This window comes from Watersipora subatra, chromosome 9 (assembly GCF_963576615.1).
Source record: "Watersipora subatra chromosome 9, tzWatSuba1.1, whole genome shotgun sequence".
In the NCBI taxonomy this organism is placed as follows: domain Eukaryota; kingdom Metazoa; phylum Bryozoa; class Gymnolaemata; order Cheilostomatida; family Watersiporidae; genus Watersipora; species Watersipora subatra.
The window spans coordinates 32,848,409-32,870,860 of record NC_088716.1 but is presented as its reverse complement, the minus strand read 5'-3'; the positions used below and the strand labels follow the sequence as shown (position 1 = coordinate 32,870,860).

The window sequence follows — 22,452 nt, the reverse complement described above, 5'->3', positions numbered from 1 at the left end:
CTACATTCCATATTATTATGCTGTTTCAGCCATACTATCAGTGACTACAGGCGAATTCTTTGACACCGACTGTAACATTTTCCTCACTAACAAAAGTATAGTTCTATAAAATTGAAAACCTTGTGAATGCAGTGAGAAGTAACATAATAACATTGCAAATGACAACACTGTGTACAGGCAAACATTCTATAAATCAAACAGCTCTATGACAGACCATCTTTTAAGAATATCGAAAAACTTGAATTTGGAAAAATTGGAAGCCTTATTCTGGCTAATTGCAATGTTTCTCCTTGCTGGAGGCTGAGTTTTAGCCAGTCTAAGGCAAAATTCAATAGTCTCTAAGTTTAAAGCATAACCTAGTAATACACAATGAAGCTTATTGGCATTGCTTTATGTTTATATGAATGTAGAACATTTGTAAAGGAAATTAACAATAAATTTCTCTAAATAAAGATGTTTATAGAGTCTACAGTTTACATATTTTCAGTGATTCATATACACCTTAGGAGTTTATTAAAGAATATAGGTTAGAAGGAAACCTGCAATAAGTGTGTTTACAATAGAAAGTTCACCTTGATTTTTCTCTGGTGACTATAATTAAACACTGACATCTACCTCAAACAGCTCATCTTGTTTAAGAGGTCGATTGGTCATAACTACTCCATTATTAAACTCTCCATTGGGTCGCTGCCGTTCAGCTGTTCTGTTCTCATTTGTCAGACGAACTAGAGATCCACACTTTTCATGGAAGGCAAGCGTTTCATTGGAACACAGAGCAGTTGCTTCAGCAATCGCTTCGTTTGCAAGCTGATTGGCTAAAACTACCAACAATAAAATTAGAGAAAGCCGAAAGTGAAATGTTTTAGGCATCCTTCATGACCGATAATCTGAAATTACAAAGAGTAATTAATTATGAAGCTCTGACAAGCAAAAAGATGCAAGCTGCAGAATATTGACAAGCATGAGGATGTAAGCTGCAGAATATTGACAAGCATGAGGATGCAAGCTGCAGAATATTGACAGGCATGAGGATGCAAGCTGCAGAATATTGACAAGCATGAGGATGCAATCTGCAGAATATTGACAGGCATGAGGATGTAAGCTGCAGAATATTGACAGGCAAAAGGATGCAACCTGCAGAATATTGACAGGCATGAGGATGCAATCTGCAGAATATTGACAGGCATGAGGATGTAAGCTGCAGAATATTGACAGGCAAAAGGATGCAATCTGCAGAATATTGACAGGCATGAAAGTGCAAGCTGCAGAATATTGACAAGCATGAGGAGGCAAGCTGCAGACTATTGACAGGCAAAAGGATGCAATCTGCAGAATATTGACAGGCATGAGGATGTAAGCTGCAGAATAATGACAGGCAAAAGGATGCAATCTGCAGAATATTGACAGGCAAAAGGATGCAATCTGCAGAATATTGACAGGCATGAGGATGCAAGCTGCAGAATACTAAAGGAATGGAAGAGCTAGCTGATCAAATCGACCTAATAGATTAGCTATATATATAAATCCCAAAGCCGCCTATAACTATTATAATTTAAGAAAAAATATCCACTTCGTGCAGGATTTGATCTCAGAACCTTTCCACTGCCAGACAATAATCTTACCAATTAAGCTACACAAGTGACAAGATGCAATGATTTCATTAGGCAATATGAGTCACCATGTCAGTTGAGATACGCATAGTCACTAAAACTTGCTCTTATTAGTATGTTTAGCAATATGATAGTAGTGTACTCAAATTAGTCATTGGCAATGTACCAGGCTAATGGCAAGTGACAAGCAACTACATTACCTGCCACTGTTTGAAAGCTGTTTTTAATACACGTGTGATACAGGGCATTCTGCTAGTAATTTCATAAATCTAACTTACGATTGATTGGCTTTGCTTGAAATACAAATTACCTGGGTTTTAGTGAAAAAACAGACAATAAAACTAGGAAAAAGTTGCAAAATTAACCAAAATTTGCTTCACCGTTCACTGATACAAATATATAACATGCAAACTACTGTACTTGTATGGTCTTCAAACTATTTGTATGGTCTTCAAACTATCACTATATGCAAGAGTCAGCGAGTTTAAAATGATTGAAAGCAGCACGGAACTAAGACAGCAGCAAAGTTGTTGCGATATTTTACAATACTTAAAAAGCTTATATACACAACAACAAAAATAAATAGAGGGGTTCCCAACCATTGATGGCACTTATATCCAAAGAAGTTCGATACGGTCGTCTGGCTCTTTCCCCAGTGCTGCCAGACATTTTGCGCTAGGTTCGACTACACACACTCTAACCGCCGTCTAACCGATGTTAACGATGCCGATGTTACCAATGCTGACACGCAGTAGCCTATGACACTCAGCTAAGAAAAACTGAATGTATGAGTAAGGTTAGAAGTCATAAAGAGGATATGGGATATAATTAGATAAGCGAGCACTTATCCCGATGTCTCTGATAATCCATTCTCGCTAATCCGATAAGGAGAAGTCAGTTGGTTGTCTCTACATTACTAGCTTTAGCCGTCAGTAATCAAATTAATACAGTTGTCAATTCATGTTGTTTTCAATTTTCCCAGACCTGATGAAATTTTCTGGTTTTTTACGCGATAGGTGAAATGATTGCTTCAACACATGCAAAGATTTTTGTACGAAATAAAAGCAGCTACGTGCATACGTACTACAGAAAACAACATTAGCATTTTGGTCTTAGATTCTAGTGTTTGGAATAATAAGAAGACGATAAAGCCTGGTTCCCATATCGATTGCGAGACTCCGGCGGTAACTTGCGCAGCAAAACATTTGCGATGTTAGGCTCGGCGGCTTATGTTCACACATAAGCTGCATCGCTAAACATAATCGCGTATTCAAATAAAATGTTCGCTCGGCATGCCGTTACTATAATGGTGACATTCACCCGTACAGTGCATTTCGAGAAGGTTTTGCTTGCGGCCTTTTGCGAAATTTAAACAGCGCTAAACTATTACGTTGCCGCCGGCAACTATCGGCAGTACCCAGCGCGTAGGTTCCCATTCCACCGCTAATAGCCTGCGGTGCTGTCGCCGGTGCTTTGCGACATATATGGGAACCATAGAAGTTCATCTCAACAAGCTCAGGCTAAGCTCAGGCTCTGCAGACAAGGGACATGTTTCATCCAGCTAAAGAGCCTCACACGACACACGAGTTCGCTGCCGGTTGCTCCTAAAGTAAAGAAGAACCTTACTAATATGCACAGGTGCAGTAATGACATTGTAACTTACATGAACGTTGGTTTGTATCGAGAAGTCTAACAGCATTGATTGTAACTTGAGTACATTTCCCATAGATATCCACAACAGCGTATACCCGCGATGGTATCGAGTTGGCAGCAATGCCCTGATCTTCTCCATTTATGAAGAAATGAAGCAAACCGGCACTGGTACGCATCACACCTAACGTGTCACCTGTTAAAATCAAAACCGGATATCTGTACACTACAATAGTTGATGCTACATGACTGCAGCAGGCTGATATTCTGCATGCCTGTAGCAAGCTAATATTCTGGTTGACTGTAGCGGGTTGATAATTTGATATTGGGGCTATTGGGTGGCCCAAATCTCTGATTTTGCAGATGTATTCTTTTCAAAGGATGAAGATTATTGGTAACATATGAGAAAACATGTGGTTATTGGTAGTATATAAGAAGACATGTGGTTATTGGTAGTATATAAGAAGACATGTGGCTATTGGTAGTACATAAGAAGACATGTGGTTATTGGTAGTATATAAAAAGACATGTGGTTATTGGTAGTATATAGGAAGACATGTGGCTATTGGTAGTACATAAGAAGACATGTGATTATTGGTAGTATATAGGAAGACATGTGGCTATTGGTAGTATATAAGAAGACATGTGGCTATTGGTAGTACATAAGAAGACATGTGGTTATTAGTAGTATATAAGAAGACATGTGGTTATTGGTAGTATATAAGAAGACATGTGGTTATTGGTAGTATATAAGAAGACATGTGGCTATTGGTAGTACATAAGAAGACATGTGATTATTGGTAGTATATAGGAAGACATGTGGCTATTGGTAGTATATAAGAAGACATGTGGCTATTGGTAGTACATAAGAAGACATGTGGTTATTAGTAGTATATAAGAAGACATGTGGTTATTGGTAGTATATAAGAAGACATGTGGTTATTGGTAGTATATAAGACATGTGGCTATTGGTAGTACATAAGAAGACATGTGGTTATTGGTAGTACATAAGAAGACATGTGGCTATTGGTAGTACATAAGAAGACATGTGGTTATTGGTAGTACATAAGAATACTTGTGGCTATTGGTAGTACATAAGAAGACATGTGGTTATTGGTAGTACATAGGAAGACATGTGGCTATTGGTAGTACATAAGAAGACATGTGGTTATTAGTAGTATATAAGACATGTGGTTATTGGTAGTATATAAGAAGACATGTGGTTATTGGTAGTATATAAGAAGACATGTGGTTATTGGTAGTACATAAGAAGACATGTGGCTATTGGTAGTACATAAGAAGACATGTGGTTATTGGTAGTATATAAGAAGACATGTGGTTATTGGTAGTACATAAGAAGACATGTGGCTATTGGTAGTACATAAGAAGACATGTGGTTATTGGTAGTATATAAGAAGACATGTGGTTATTGGTAGTATATAAGAAGACATGTGGTTATTGGTAGTATATAAGAAGACATGTGGTTATTGGTAGTACATAAGAAGACATGTGGTTATTGGTAGTATATCAAAAGACATGTGGTTATTGGCAGTATATAAGAAGACATGTGGTTATTGGTAGTATATAAGAATACTTGTGGTTATTTGTAGTACATAAGAAGACGTTTAGTCATTATATGATTGCTATAAAAGTTACAATACAGTGGAACATCGGTTCTCGAACGCTTTGGTTCTCGACCGATTCAGTTTTCGACCAAAAATATTGAGATTTGTTCCCTTCGGATTTCGAACATAAATTTGGTTCTCGACCAAACCTGAGCATTCGCATTAGAATTGAATGTTCGGAACAGCTCTGGAAACAGCATGGAAACATTCGTTAACAAAGGGAGAAGCATGTTACGCTTCATAAATTATTTACAAAAAGGAAGAAGCTGTCTGGGACGACGTGCCTCAATTGAAGAAATTTGCTAAGGAGACAACTTCTCCAGTCGAGTTACCCGAAACTGTTTAGGAGGAAGATTCTCCTTCAAAGATGTGAAGTAAACGTGCCATTAATCTTTATATTTTCTTTTTCACACGAGTTCTGACGTAACAGATCTGTTGCATTTTTCGCTATTTCATTATCAATTTCTGCAATTTTTGGTATTGTACTTCAACCTGGAATGTTTTCGATGATTTAAGAGCAAAACATACGAAATGTTTACTTTTTGCTTTCTTTTTTCATCATCATAGATAGAAAATCTTTTTATTAAAACTAAACACGATCTATATCTACCCGTTTTTAGTTATAGTATGTAGTACACAGTACAGTTTAAAGTGTAAAATATTAAAAAATACTTTACCGAAGTTGTTATCTCGACTTGGAACAGATTAAAATTTACATACATCAATTCTAATATCAATTCTAATGGAAATAATTGTTTTGGATCTGGAACAACTCGGTTTTCGAACAACCTTCTGAAACTGATTATGTTCAAGAACTGAGGTTCTACTGTATATTCATTATAAGTTGTATGATGGAACGTTCTAAGCAACTTCAGTCAAACATTTGTATGGGCTATTTGTAAGGCTTTTATAGGCTCTTATCATGAGTTACCATATCAGTTCTTTGCTACCACAATACAGAAAGTTTATCAAGAGTTATACTTTTTGCCAGAAGCCCTGCTCACATTAGAAAAAAAATTACCTCACTTAGGAATTGAGCTTTAGTACTCTAATTTACAGTTCAGCAGTCTAACCACTACCGTCTAACCACTACCGTCTAACCACTACCGTCTAACCACTACCGTCTAACCACTACCGTCTAACCACTACCGTCTAACCACTAACGTCTAACCACTACCGAACTTGGCCACTCTGCCAATTCACCAATTAATTATGCATATTACAGGTTACTCATTACAATCTCCCACGTGCACAAAACTGCCAAGAGTACCCGCATATTTTGATAGTCAACCTTCAAATGTTGCATTACCAGGCTTCATTAAGAATAAAGCTATAAGACTGTTTTTGACAAGCTAACTTACTATATAGAAAGATTAACTCATCACCATGGATGACTCATCACCATGGATGACTCATCACCATGGATGACTCATCACCATGGATGACTGAAGAATGAAATGAATGAAGGATGAACGAAGGATGAATGACGGAAGGATGAATGAAGGTAGGATGAATGGAGAAATGATGAAGAAAGGATGAATGAAGCGGTACGTTCACTCCGTACCTTCAACAAGCTTGTCTAAGTCTAATCCATAGTGTTCCTTCACCGCTCCACCATCTTTGAGAATGTTACACCCAGACATAATCCATGTGCCTTGTTTCAGTCCAGTTGCACTGGCTGGCAAGGAGGAGAGTGTGTCTGGGTTACACGCTGTTACTCCGATTTCCACTGATCCACTCCATGAGTTTAACTAAAACAACGCACAACCCAACACTGAATCTAGCAAGTCTCCAAAAATGGAAAGCATTCTAGAAACTGCAGCGCAAACTGTAAAAGGTAAGTTGCCAAATTATATTCTGGATCTTCCACCCTCTTCATTCTTATATTCTCCACACTAGGTGAATAGTACTTGACTGTTAGTCTTCAATGTCAACCAGCATTGTTATTATTGATTATTTCTTATTATTGACTATTTGTCAAAAATCTAGCTTCAAGTCTTGTAGCTGCAATTTCTCAGCTTTTTTAAAATAAGATGGAAATCCAAAACAAATTTAAAATAACTAAACGAATGTTTTGTCATAAAAATGATGAAACGGAATAGTCAAGCCACCACTCCGACGTTAAAACACCGGTCCACCATCTTTTAATGCAGTAACTCTATTGCGGAGTCATCAGCTCTTGACAGCTGACATTTTATTCATAAAACTGTTGTGTGGCCTCTTTGAATGGCTTTCAAATATACTTTCAATAGTGATTGATTTATGCACTGCAACTATGTACGTATTCTAGGTTTCACTACATCTGATACCTGATGTATATAAGTTGTATATATAATAGATATAACGCTGTACACATGTCATATTTTTCTCGCAAGTGCGGCAAGATAGGCTACCATTCAAATTGAATTTGAGAACTCGCCAGACTTGACAACGTTATATAGAATCTTTAAGCAGTACCAAGGAAATACTTCACGTAAATTCTTTATGTCAAGTGGAATTTATGTTATAGAAGCGTGTACTGTATACAAAAAGTCTGCCAGGCTACTTGTTTTACACATTTGTATCCTTGGAAATGCTAAAAAATGCTAGAGAGAACTAGGCAGGTAAGATTTGTCACTAACATTGTGTGCCAGCCAGCCATTTACTATGAGTAACATTTAGGATGCTTCATCATACGGTAATATGAACAAAGAACAACCATTCTGCCCGGAATAGTCCAAAGGTGGCTTGTATTGTCAAAGGAAATAGTTCGTTTACCCTAACCTTCACCCCTCGATACAGATAAACGACAAACAATGTACCGCTCTTTTTATAATTAAAAATTTTTTTTTGCTTTATTGTAGACTAAATATTTGTTGTTAGTTTTACTTTACTTTACTTTTACCAGAATAGACTTTGTTGTTTGAAAAAAAAATTAGCAAATCGTTGTAAATGAACGTCGAAGCTGTGCGCTCCCCATTACCTTATTATACAATTATCGCAATCATGGTCTATAAAACCACTTATGGCGCTAGTTTTTTCCTTTTTGTATGGCCAAAGGAGTGCGTTTGAAAAGATCTGCGAACAGATTACGCAATTTACATGTATTTTACTGCAGTTCTTGTAACATGAAATTCCTATAACATAAACGTTCCTGGAACAGATTATTTCCGCTGCAGGAGCGCCTAGTGCGCTTAAAGAAACTCTTTGGTGCGCAAAGAAGTTTCTAAATCCTGTAGAATACATTAAAATAAAAGATTCAATACATTATAACTATAACTCCATCAAGATGTGAAATTAAAAAAAGTGTTGGACATATAAAACAGAATCCAATTTTATACACTCCTTTCTTTTGGAGTTATTACAAAACACACATTGATTTATTTGCAAGCTATCGGCATCTCACTACTTATATAATTTACATATATAATTTATTTCATTAAAGCAATTCTTTTACGCTATTGCTATTAAAATCTGTGACAGGAGACTTGAAATATTTCTAAAAAACTACATCTATGTGTAAATCTAATCCAGGTTTTTATGTTTAGGTTTACCTTGTGAGCATTAGAAGGTTATCTCCCCTTGCTGACTAGAATTTTTACAGCTCAGTGCATAACGGCTTATGTGAAAGATTAAGCAAATCGATAGAGTGCTTCCATAGATCAGCCAAAAGTTTAACATTTTTCTATTGGAGTCGTACTCCAACTCATTTCATAGCAAATGAAAGAATGTTCAGTTTACAGTTGGTTAACTTGTGAAATCTTCCAAGTATTACATTAGTGACACAAAATGGTTTTACATCATATAATTGCGACAAGGTAGAAATAGCCCTGATCTAGTCAGACTAAGCAATACAGATACAATACTAGATACAATCTTGTTAGATAGCAGAGGTACTAGTTGTGAGGTTTAATCTCTAGTCTAATAGCAGTCATTTGATACCTGATGTTTACAAGTTTCTAAGAAAAATTCATACTAAAAAATAAGTTTCTCAGCACAAATTTATCTCAGATGATTAAACGAACAAGCTAGTACATACAAGTACATTGATTCAGATCACAGCGAAGTTGCTGGCTTCACAACCAGTTTTGACATGTCATACCTCCTATAAATGGCCTACCATAGGCCAATATGTGCTTGAAAATTTTTCCTTGAAAAAGTCGTTGTTATGATAACTTGTTGAAATTTTTCATTGAAATTGCTTTAAAAGCTTAGTGAGAAAATTCATTTTTTAAAGATACACGTAGAATTATTCATTATTTGTACTTGTGCTGCTGAAGTCAGGAAAACTGCTTAATACACAGCTGTGTATTACATGTATTATGTAAAGTAAGGGTATGTTGAAGCAGCATTTTTCAATTGTGCTCTCATAAGCCTCTCCAATGCATTGAGATGACCAATCATGCATGCTGTCATAAACCTCTCCAATGATTTCAGATGACCAATCATGCATGCTGTCATAAACCTCTCCAATGTATTGAGATGACCAATCGTGCATGCTGTCATAAACCTCTCCAATGATTTCAGATGACCAATCATGCATGCTGTCATAAAGCTCTCCAATGCATTGAGATGACCAATCATGCATGCTGTCATAAACCTCTCCAATGCATTGAGATGACCAATCATGCATGCTGTTCATGCCACAACTAGTATTATTAGTCAAGATAAAAGAGCTCACAAGGCCAAATGGCAAAAATAGTTATTTCGATCGCTTTTTCTGAGCAAATCAATAATTGTTGAATATATATATATTTTAAAACCATTCCAATGGTTCGCGCAATATTTTTATGAGTAAAAGGTCATCTTCTAAGAGCTGATATTTGCAATATTGAATATGTCTGCTTAGAGTCGCCAAACCTATCTATTCATTTCGAGATTTGCTTCATGTGTCAAATAGTTCCTATGTCAAATCGTTCATACGTCAAATAGTTCTATGTTGAAGCAATTAGTCCAAACAAATACTGCTGAGTTAGAAATACTACATGGTTAATATTGGTGTTACATTGAAAAGAGCAACTTGCAGAGAAACTGGACGATGTTCAGTATTTTTGTATATTTGAGAAATACCCATAGATATAGAAACCTAGATTGGCCAATAATAGCTATTTCCATCGGTTGCCTTGTCAGACTTAAATAGCATGATGTTACGCCATTGTATTGTACCTCATGCTTGACCGCACTGTTGTTAACAATGGAGCTAATGAGAAGGTGACGAAATCACATTTATTTTCAGATAAAAAGCTTCTTGGATAAATAATCCAGTAAACTAAAGCAATTCTGTGATAATATCTGATAACCACCTTAGATTAAAACTATAAAAGCTATGAATTGTTGCACACAAATCATGAGCCATCAGGGCTTTATTTGCCACCCTCTCCTATACCCATTCTCTCTTTTCCCCTTCTCCAAAGAAGAAGTGAGAAGTGGAAAAGAGAGAAGGGAGAAAGGAGAGGGGGCAAATAGCCCTCTCGCTCAAAGAGCCAGACCCTGGCTAGGCAAATATACGAATATCATGCTGAACTAAACATGACTAAATATGATGAGTATGCAAGTATGTCTAAGTCAAAAATGAGACAGAATGATTATTTTACAGCTGGCTATGTAGCTGGCTAGGTCACCAAAGCTGAAGTGTAATGATTGTATCACTAGCATCGTGGAAGTTACCAACTATGATGTAAACCAAGCAGCGAATTCCCTGATCACAGTTAAGAATCGTGGTGGCTTGACTTTGTCTTCGCCTGTGGTGATTGAGGTTTGCAACCACAGTGAGAAAGCGACGAGAGCGTTGCTTAGTAGTGCTGGATTGGTGAAAAACTTTCCCAGGCTAGCACTAATTGCCACCATGGAGAAGTTGCCGAGGTTCAACATCATGCTATTGTTTAAGTGTAATCATCAAGCTAGTAGCCTAGCCCGTGAGATAGCAAAGAGATATATTTCGATTAGGGTGCATTATGAAGCTAAGAATAGAGCTGGCCGGGTAGCTCGTCTGGTCTTGGGCCACCCGACCCTCGAGTCTTCCTATACAAAGACACGGGTAGGTTTATGGCTAAACAACAGCGGTTGTATATCGCTTTTTAAGTGCGATTGAAATGGAGTCGCATATAGTCCTAGCGCGGAAGGACCAGGCGAAATAAAACAAGGTGAGTCAAGGCTATATTTTTACGTCTGCGACAATAGTCTTTAGACTATAGGTTTCACAACGTTTTTCGGCAAAAAATAATTGACATGTCGGTGGTCTGGGAATTGATGAAGAAGCCAGTCACGAAAGGAAACTACCAAGTTATTTGTACAATATTCAAAAGCAAGTTAAAGGTTGACTTGCAACAAAATTCACATTACAGTTATTTGGTATCATAAGATTCACAATGTCTTACTCTGTTGTGTTGTAGGTGTGAAATATATGGAAAGGTGATTACAAGCTCTTAAAAGCTAAAAAACAAACAGTTAATCGCAGCCACACGAGACCGCTGTAGTTTGGATTCGCTTTCCAAAACGGCTCAAATGGGACGTAGTTGTTACAGGATGGTTTCTGTTTACACTTTATGCAACCTCATTCGTCGAAATATTTTCATAAATATACTTTACGCATTCAATAAAACCATGTCTATTGTTCTTACGCGTCTGTTTTATCGTCATTGTAATGCTGTCACTTTTAGCACTGATATCTTATAACTTACCGTAAAAAATCGTTAAACTTTTTAACCTTAGCTCGAAGGAGTACATATCATTGTCTGATAATCATGACGAGCCTGTTGGCCACCTGTGATAATCGAAAAGTGCTGCAAAAATCATTTTCGAAGTATTGGGCCACGTGATCAGATTACGACTTGACGATTGAATAATGGCGAAACAAAACTGTAAAGTAGCGAGCATCTTTATTTGATACGGGGTCTTCGGTAAAACCCAAAGTGTTTGACATAAACTAGTGCTACGATAAGTTTTATATTGAGCTTTTCATTGGCTTTTCAATTCACGTGAGAACATCACGTGACAAGACGATAACCAAACTGTAATGACCACGTCAGAGAAATAAACAGATTCCAATCTACGACGGCTTTTCGTTTTTGAGCTTTTAAGAGCTTGTAATTACATTTCCACGTATTTGGCACCTACAACACAACAGAGTAAGACATGGTGAATCTTTCGATACCAAATAACTGTAATGTGAATTTTATTGCAAGTCAACCTTTAAGCTACAAAGAAGGGTCCACCTCAATTCTATTGAGGCATTTACAACGAGGGCATCCTGAGGAACTTAAAAGCGCATCTAAGAACCTTCAATCCAGCAAATTCATTTTATTTTTAGTTTCTTTCACTAATACCAGAAATTTTAGGGAAGTGATGGATTTTTGTTTTCCACTATGCTGGGTTATCTATTTCTATATTTGTAAAGTATTTCTTAACTAATCTCTTGTTGATAATAATAGCAGTTGAGAATAAAATCTGTAATAAAAACACTAGCCAAATCATGCCATAATCTATCACCCATTGAATAGCATTGATCCACCAATGTCTAGCCATAAATTGTAGATTGCATCTATAAACCAAGCCACACAATATAATGATTGGTGTGATAATGGTTTCTTTTATCATAGTTTATTGATGTCACAACATTAGGCTGCAATAGAACTATTTCTTAACCATAAATGAATAAAAAATCGCGCGTGCTGAGCCGGTCCGACCCGATCTTGGCCCACATTGCTAACCCTGAGTCTGGTCCGACCCTGCATTCCTTGGTCTCGTTCCAGCTCTAGCTAAGAAAGCCATTGATTCCATTTCCCTGATCAGATCAAAACTTCACAGGCTCATCATATTTAGTCATGTTTAGTTCAACATGATATTAGTCTTTTACCTAGCCAGGGTCTGGCTTTTCGGGTGGGTGGGCTATTTGCCCCCCTCTTTTCCCTTCTCAATTCTTCTTTGGAGAAGGGGAAAAGAGAGAACGGGGATAGGAGATGGTGGTAAATAAAGCCCTGATGGCCCATGATTTGTGTGCAACAATTCATAGCTTTTATAGTTTTATACTTAATCTATGGTGGTTATCAGATATTATCATAGAATTGCTTTAGTTTACTGGATTATGTATACAAGAAGGTTTTTATGTTAAAATAAATGTGATTTTGTCACCTTCTCCTCATTAGCTCCATTGTTAACAATAGTGCAGTCAAGCGAGAGGTACAATACAATGACGTTACGTCATGCTATTTAAGTCTGACAGGCTTTTTCTCTATTGGCCAATCTAGGTTTATATATCTACTAGCTGTGCCACCCGGCGCTGCCTGTGTAACAGAAGAGTATTTGGACAGAAAATTGATTTGTATTTAACATATTACAACATTTGCCATTCTTAGTTTCAAACTACATATCATGAGAAAAGTTTTTTGTCTTATAAACAATGAGAAGTAGTGAGAGTTTTGCTATTAGGCAGCTTAATAATGTGAGCGAACAGCTTTTCGTGACGTTATGCTATGACCCGTCATACGTAAAGCAGTTGGGTATTGCTCTGATATAATGCCTTATGTTGGCAGGCTAGGGATTCGACTTCCATTATGATAGTCCAGTGGGCTAGGCATAAGATTTGTGAACGGCTTGGTTCGAGATCGAATCCTCTTCGATACGGAATATTTATTTCAAGATTTTATGATCTATAGCCGGATTTCCGACATATATACGACATACTTCGAGAAATTTATACAGTGAAACTCGGATAAATCACCCTCGGATATATCGAACACATGGTTAACGCGAATGGATTTGCTTGGTCCGTTCCCACGCAATGATAAATGGCTTTAAATAACTCGACCGAAACTCCGTTAACTCGAACAGTTTTTTCCAAACGGCTACCGAGACGGTTGTTACTATCGCTTTAGAATATCACTTTATTCCAAGCCATAGAGATAAACATCGACTTCTAGTAGTTCTTAGGCCTCGTTATTACCAACATCGGCAAATATTTTCATTAACGACTTGTCTAAAGGTTTGCAAAAATCAAATTTTACCAAACATCCGCTTAGCGATAAGCCCTCCGAAAGCAAGAAAAGCGAGGTAAAATTTGGATAACTTTAAAGTAATATCGGCAAAATTGATAATGGGTTTTTAATAGTAAAGCAGTTTTGTAATAACTGACTTACTGCAAAATTGATCTTGGTTAAAACGCTCGGTAGAAAAATACGCATGTATTTTTTCTGAGCGTTTTAACCGCGATCAAGTTTTGCCAATTTTAATCTGAGAACGTCCTGGCAGTAACATCACCTAAAACAACAAACAAATCTCAAGTGATAGAAAAATATCTATACTTTCTGATTAAAAATATTTAAAACTTCACACGAGAGACCCTTTAACTTGCAACAAGCAATCTATGCTTTTGATTGATATATAGTTTGTATATGTACATGTATCTACTGATAAATACGTGCACTTATGACTGTCCTGATAACTTGAACGCTCTAATAACTCGAACACCTTCGGTCTGTCCCTTGAAGTTTGAGTTATTCGTGTTTCACTGTATAGAGATGGAAATACCTTACAAATCAGTGATGAGATGTAATACCTTACACATCAGTAATGATATGAAATACCTTACACGTCAGTGATGATATGAAATACCTTACACATCAGTGATGAGATGTAATACCTTACATGTCAGTGATGATATGAAATACCTTACATGTAAGTGATGATACGAAACACCTTACACATCAGTGATGATATGAAACACCTTACACATCAGTGATGATATGAAATACCTTACACATCAGTGATGATATGAAATACCTTACACATCAATGATGATATGAAATAAGTTACACGTCAGTGATGAGATGTAATACCTTACACACCAGTAATAATATGAAGTACCTTACACATCAGTGATAATATGAAATACCTTACACGTCAGTGATGATATGAAATACCTTACACGTCAGTGATGATATGAAATAAGTTACACATCAGTGATGATATGAAATACCTTACACATCAGTGATGAGATGTAACACCTTACACGTAAGTAATGATATGAAATACCTTACACGTCAGTAATGATATGAAATACCTTACACGCCAGTAATGATATGAAATACCTTACATGTCAGTGATGATATGAAACACCTTACATGTAAGTGATGAGATGAAATACCTTACACTTCAGTGATGGTATGAAATACCTTACACATGAGTGATGATATGAAATAAGTTACACATCAGTGATGATATGAAATACCTTACACATCAGTGATGAGATGTAACACCTTACACGTAAGTAATGATATGAAATACCTTACACGTCAGTAATGATATGAAATACCTTACACGCCAGTAATGATATGAAATACCTTACATGTCAGTGATGATATGAAACACCTTACATGTAAGTGATGAGATGAAATACCTTACACTTCAGTGATGGTATGAAATACCTTACACATGAGTGATGATATGAAATACCTTACACATCAGTGATGATATGAAATACCTTACACGTCAGTAATGACATGAAATACCTTACACACCAGTGATGAGATGTAATACTTTACACTTCAGTGATATGAAATACCTTACACATCAGCAATGATATGAAATACCTTACACGTCAGTGATGATATGAAATGCCTTACACATCAGTGATGATAAGAAATACCTTACATATCAGTAATGATATGAAATACCTTACACTTTAGTGATAATATGAAATACCTTACACATCAGTAATGATATGAAATACCTTACACATTAGTGATGAGATGTAATACTTTACACGTCAGTGATGATATGAAATACCTTACAAGTCAGTGATGATATGAAATACCTTACACGTCAGTGATGATATGTAATACCTTACACATCAGTGATGATATGAAATACCTTACACATTAGTGATGAGAAGTAATACCTTACACGTCAGTGATGAAATGTAATACCTTACACATCAGTGATGATATGTAATACCTTACACATTAGTGATGAGATGTAATATCTTACACGTTAGTGATGAAATGTAATACCTTACACGTCAGTGATGATATGAAATACCTTACACATCAGTGATGATATGAAATACCTTACACGTCAGTAATGACATGAAATACCTTACACGTCAGTGATGAGATGAATGTGCATATATGCATCTGAATAGATTGAGTAGACTGAATAGATATGACTCACTACAGATTGAATCAATTTGACTTGCATTCACCAAAAATTGAGCCTAACTTAAAATTGGCAGTTCAGATTTTCTGAGATCAGATATATGTTGGTTCAAAAAAGATGGTCCCTTCAAGATCAGCAAAAACCAAGCTAATTGTAGTGAGTCTGTTTAATATCTTTGAACTTGTTGAGAGAATTTCATAATTACAGACTCCAGGACAAACAAAATGATCAACAACCCTAGAAAAATATCATTTCGTACTGAAAAAGGTGACTAAGAATTATGCACACTAAATAAAATGTGCCTCATGCAATTTAAAACAAGTCTGAGGTGAGTGTAACCAAGGTGAGTGTAAGTCGAAGTATGAGCAGCAACAAGAAATAATTTCAAATCATGCCTGCAACTGATGCCAAGTTGATCTTTAGGATGTCATGTGTGACCTCTAAGTACATCTAATAAAACTTTATTTTTTAGTAAAGTGTAATATAGTGCCTTACTGATTTTGAATTCAGTGTTATCCACTGATATATTGGTATACAATTCATATCAGTCTGCTATATTCGATACGCATATAAGTGAAAAGGTTAAAAAGAAGACGAAATAGTTACATAATACTGGTTAGAAGAATATAAAAATGTTTGTAAAGCTTCAACAACTTTTACCTAGTTCATGTCTATTTGCAATTATTATAGGCTTAAATAACAAAGTATTTCATAAAATAAAGTTTCTCCTTTGAATAAATAGGCTATTTTGGAGACTAGTGATACAATAATTCGGAAAATCTTACCAAACCAGCAACGTCAACATTAGCTCGGGGCAGATAGTATTGTATGTGGTACATTACACCGTAATTTACAAAGATATTACTACCGAAGCATGTCACTTCAACCTGAACTAATGAGGCTGTGAATTGGAATACCTATCATATGCATAGTAGGATTAGGTCTGTCATTTATAATTGTTTTAGCGCTGACTCACACTCCATCATCTATTAAAGCAATCACGTTGTTTTTGTCATTAGTTAGTCTTGCCTAAGGTATGTTATGGTATTTTATTATAAAGCAATTATGCCGTGGTTTTCGTAGCTGTTTTTGCTGTTGATGAGTTATGCTAGGAGCATTGTGTTGCTGGAGTCAGTAAGCTACGTATGCTTGGTGAATAAAGGAGAGTATCACAACAGAGCTGAAATTGAGAGGCATTTAGTAAGATTAGTAGACCAAGATTCAGAACTTACAAGCTATTTCGGCTCAACAATGGCATCGGTAAAGCTGTCAGATATAATCGCTAAGTATGAGGATAGCTCCAGTGGAGAATTCAGTGATTGGTTGGATAAGCTAGAACTGGTTGGAAAATTACAAAAGATTACAGATTTTCAAACATTTCTGCCCTTGTTTCTTGCTGGACCAGCCTTCGCAGTGTATAAACAACTGCCGGACAGTGAAAAAGAGGATTATGATAAGCTAAAATCTGCATTGCTGATGGCTTTTGGAGTTAATTGTTATGCAGCTTATGAGCAACTGCAAAAAAGAGTGCTGCAAGAGGGTGAGCCAGTTGATGTTTATCTGGCTGACATCAGAAGGTTAGTAGCATTAGTGGGGCAAAATGATGCGAAACCAATCATGAAATGTGCTTTCATGGCAGGGCTGCCAATAGATATTTCTATTCAGCTAAAATCCATGGCATCAGTAGAGAAATTAGGCTTGAGTGAACTTGTAGCTCGTGGCATGTGGCAACTTGTGGCATGTGCAGCAGGTGCGACGATGAAGCACAAACGAGATTGTTTTACTTGTGGAGGCTCAAATCATTTTGCTCGTGATTGTCCTGGTAATACTACTCCTAGGCAACAGATAAGAAAGCCTCGTGTATGTTACACATGTGGTGAGCCAGGACATCTGGCAAAGCACTGTGCAGTTGGCAAGGAGACTGCACAACAGGGAAATGGTCAGGGGGGAGCGTCAGCACCGGATGTTCCTCCACAACGTCAGTAATCAGTCAGGTGCTGCCATTTATCACCATCAAAATACAAGATTGCATGATAAAAACTCTAGTGGACACTGGATGGCAACAGTCCGTGCTTATAAGTCAGCTTTGTCAAGAGTTGGGCTTGTCAAAACATGGACCACAAAAGGTAGTGAAAATGCTAAATGGTGAAAGTACAAGATGTTGTGGTGAAGTATTAGTACATTTGTTGGTGAATAATACAAATGTAACAGCTAGATGCCTGGTTGCCCCACAGCTTGTGTGTGATGCCCAGATGATTATTGGAATGGACATTATAACCATGCTGGGAGGAGTGTATGTTGGAAGTAATAATGATGTGCGGTTTGGAGGACAGCACTGTGCAGCAGATGCAGTGACAGAAAATGATCCAGAGCAATTGAAGATTGATGAAAGTGACTTTACAGCTGTGTTTGATGGTGTAAAGTGGACGATGGAGTGGAAATGGGAAAATGGTGAACCAGTGGCAGTGAATATGCAGTGCCCAACGATTGTAGAGAGATCTTTGATGATGAAGTAAGTCAATGGATAAGCAATGGATGGCTTGAAAAGTTTAACCCCCATGTTCATGGCAAAGCAGATGGTGTTATACCGTTAATGGCTGCACGGCAGCCAAACAAGCCAAAAAAGGTCAGACCGGTCATGGATTATTGACAGCTCAACACTTTTATAAAGAGTAACCCTGGAATTGATGTGGCAGTGTGCCAAGAAAAACTACGGGCATGGCATAAAAGAGACAATCAGGCTTCAATTTTGGACTTGAGGAAAGCATACCTACAAATACACTGTCAGAACAATTGCAAAGATTTCAACTTGTGAAGTTCAAAGGACAACTATATGTGATGAAAAGAATGGGTTTTGGCTTGAGTGTCGCCCCTAAAGTAATGTCAAAGATAATTGCGAAGGTTCTCGCCCAAGACAGCCGCATATAAGAGGGAACTGATCACTATATAAATGACATTTGTGTGGACGAAAGTGTCGTTACAGCTGAAGAAGTCAGACGGCTCTTGTCAAAGTATGACTTGGAGACAAAAGAGCCTGTGCCATTGACCAACTCCCGTGTGCTAGGTCTGAGAGTAATCAAAGACCCAGATAACCAGTACAAATGGTACAGAGATAGTGTAATGCCCATATTACAGGAGATTCCAACAAAACGTGAGTTATTCTCTGTGTTTGGGAAGTTGATTGGTCATTACCCAGTGGCAGGATGGCTGAGACCTGCCTGCAGTTACCTGAAACGACAAACTAATGAGATAGGATGAGATGAAGAGATTCCAGTGCCTGTCAGAGCGTTTGCCAAGGAAGTCATGAACAAAATCTCGCAGCATGATCCAGTCACTGGGCGTTGGAGTGTGAGCAATGTTTTAGAAGGTGTTGTGTGGTGTGATGCAAGCAGTTTGGCAGTTGGTTGTTGTTTGGAGATAGATGGAAGTATCGTGGAAGATGCTACATGGCTCAGGAAAGTTGATGGGTCACATATCAATGTTGCTGAGTTGGAAGCAGTGATAAAAGGGCTGAATATTGTCCTGCCCTGGGGGATTGCTAAACTGAAAATCGTAACTGATTCTGCTAGTGTATACGGCTGGGTGCGGTCAATATTAGTGGATAGTAAAAGACCTAAGGTCAGTGGCCTGAGTGAGATGGTGATCAAGAGAAGACTTGGGATCATTTCCCAATTGGTAATAGAGTATCACATCAAGATGACTATTCAGTTGGTGCCTTCAACATCTAACAAGGCAGATGTGCTAACCAGAGTACCACAGAAGTGGCTGAACAGCCCGTGCCTAGCTGTAGTGACATTAGATGATAAAACCAAGGAAATAACAAAGCTTCATGGTAAGCATTATTTGGGAGTCAAGAAGACGTGGACAAGATGTGGATGAGAAGGTCATGAAGCAGGTGGTAGATTCTTGCAATCAGTGTCGGCGAGTGGATCCCGTCTCAATTAAATGGAATCATGGACGGCTGTCGGTTGACAAAGTATGGCAGAGGGTGGCAATGGACATTGCGTATGTTAATAAAAGAGCTTTTTTGACTCTGATTGACTGCGGACCAAGTCGCTTTGCTATGTGGAGAAGACTGCCAAATGAAACTGCTTCCACAGTAGCCAAGGAGTTGCATAGAATATTCTTGGAACGAGGAGCTCCAGACGAGGTGCTATGTGACAATGGGCCATGCTTCAGAAGCTCTGAGATGACTCAATTTTTCAAGGAGTGGGGGATAATGCAGGTGTTCTGTTGTGCATATAAACATTTAGGAAACGGCATAATAGAGCGCAACCACCGTACAATTAAAAGAATGGTTGCCCGAACTGGTGGTCGGGTGGAAGACATGATCTACTGGCACAACAACTCACCCAACTTTGACAATATAGTTCCTGCAGCTAATGTGTATCAGTATGAGGCCAGGCTATTAGGAGCGCCCAAGGCTATTGGGTTACCAGGAGAATTGCGGGATACAAAAGCCAATCCCTATCAGGCGGGCGATGTGGTTTATGTGAAACCGAGGAACATGCGAACTGATACGACATGGAAGCAAGCTAAAGTGACAAGAGTGGTAGCAGATCATGTAGTCGAAGTGGAAGGTATAAATAGACACGTGGCCGATGTAAGACCTGTTATAGCTGACTCACAAATATCACAGAGTTGTGACCGCCTGGTGACCAATGGAATTGTAGAATATTGCGTAGAAGATAGTGATGACCAAATCAGTGACTTTGATGTTAGTGAGCTCAGCAATGATACTGACAATAGTGAGAGCAATAGTGACAGTGATTTACGTGAGAACAATACTTTACCCCTAGAGAGAGACAGAAGGTTACCTCCTTACTTAAATGATTTTGTTCTTTACTGACGTTGCAGGTCCATTTATATGATCTAGAGATCAGGGGAGAATGTGAATTGGAATACCTATCATATGCATAGTAGGATTAGGTCTGTCATTTATAATTGTTTTAGCGCCGTCTCACACTCCATCATCTATTAAAGTAATCACGTTATGTTTTTGTCATTAGTTAGTCTTGCCTAAGGTATGTTATGGTATGTTATTATAAAGCAATTATGCTGTGGTTTTCGTAGCTGTTTTTGCTGTTGATGAGTTATGCTAGGAGCATTGTGTTAACGGAGTCAGTAAGCTACGTATGCTTGGTGAATAAAGGAGAGTATCACAACAGAGCTGAAATTGAGAGGCATTTAGTGAGATTAGTAGACCAAGATTCAGAACTTACAGAGGCCAAATACTTGTTTTGATCACATCTATTCTTATTTCAGGTACCATCAAGCAACCTTTGGCTGATGTCAATATTTCATTTTGTTTTAATCCAATGGAGTGCTCATTAATTATATATTCTGAAACGTACAAATACAACCATACTGATGGTGTATACCTGCCAACTCTCACGCATTGGACGTGAGATTCACGCAATCACCCCAAAGAAAAAATGAAAATGCGTGAGAAATGCGTGAGATTTTTGCCCCAATTTCCACAACTTTATATATACTATCATTGATACATCAACTGCCCCAAAACCAAATCTCACGCATTGCCCCACTCTTGGGTTGGCAGGTATGTGATGGTGTGTAAAATGCCTCATAAACGTGTTAGTAACCAGATACTACTAAAACGTCAGTTCGCAAAATGGATATATAAGAAAACTAATTGGCCCTAGCATTTTTCGTAAGTGTCACAAAAACAAACATAACTGAACAAAAATACTTTCTCCAAAGTTTTTATTTTATCAAGACCATAAAGTAGGTCACACATGGAATGCTCCTGGATTGGCTGTAGTAACTACTTTGGTCAACTATACTCACCCTCTTATCGATTTTAACTTCGAAAATTTCATTGTCATTCAATGGTCTATCACTAAGCACAACAGCTTTGTTGAATTCTGTAGAAGCATATCTTCTTTGCGCAGTTTTATTTCCATTTGTTAAAGATATCAGGCTACCGGTTTTACTGTGGAAAGCCATCACAACGAATTCGACATTTTGTAAAGTTGCGATTGTCAACCAACAGTAGTGTTAGTGCAGAGTCAAGGCCAATAAGTTCTCAACGGGCTAGTTTTCATAATTTTCAGCGATATATTAGTCTGATTTTTACTAATCTTAGTCTAAGTGGTCGATTCCGACCATTGAACTTTAAAACCCCTGGAATGGCAATCACGTGACTTTTACGTTGATAATGATACGTAACGTATGCGCCATATTGGAGAGCTAATCGAATGCTAGTTCCGTTTGTAAACAAACGGTGAAAAATGACAGAAATGTACATGTTGAATAGTTATTTTCCAGCTGGGTGTTAATGAAAACTCTTCTTACACAACGTTTAGAGTGCCCTGATAGAAGAAAACCTATTTATAACATATGGAATGGGATATATCAAATGATAAGTAGATGTAAAATAGATTTTCGTGGACCATGTTATTCATACAAACTGTTGT

General features: G+C 37.5%; 1 protein-coding gene across 1 annotated transcript in view; it reads right to left on the bottom strand.

Moving 5' to 3' along the window:
* Positions 1-22,007, bottom strand: part of LOC137404607 (neuralized-like protein 4) — a 129,947-nt gene extending 107,940 nt beyond the window's left edge. The window contains exons 1-4 of the mRNA XM_068090827.1: positions 21,824-22,007; positions 6,450-6,636; positions 3,274-3,456; positions 616-821 (exon numbers count right to left, since the gene is read on the bottom strand). Coding sequence (XP_067946928.1) covers positions 616-821; positions 3,274-3,456; positions 6,450-6,636; positions 21,824-21,982 — 735 coding nt within the window. The 5' untranslated portion in view covers positions 21,983-22,007. The remainder of the gene's footprint in view (positions 1-615; positions 822-3,273; positions 3,457-6,449; positions 6,637-21,823) is intronic.
* Positions 22,008-22,452: the final 445 nt, after the last annotated feature.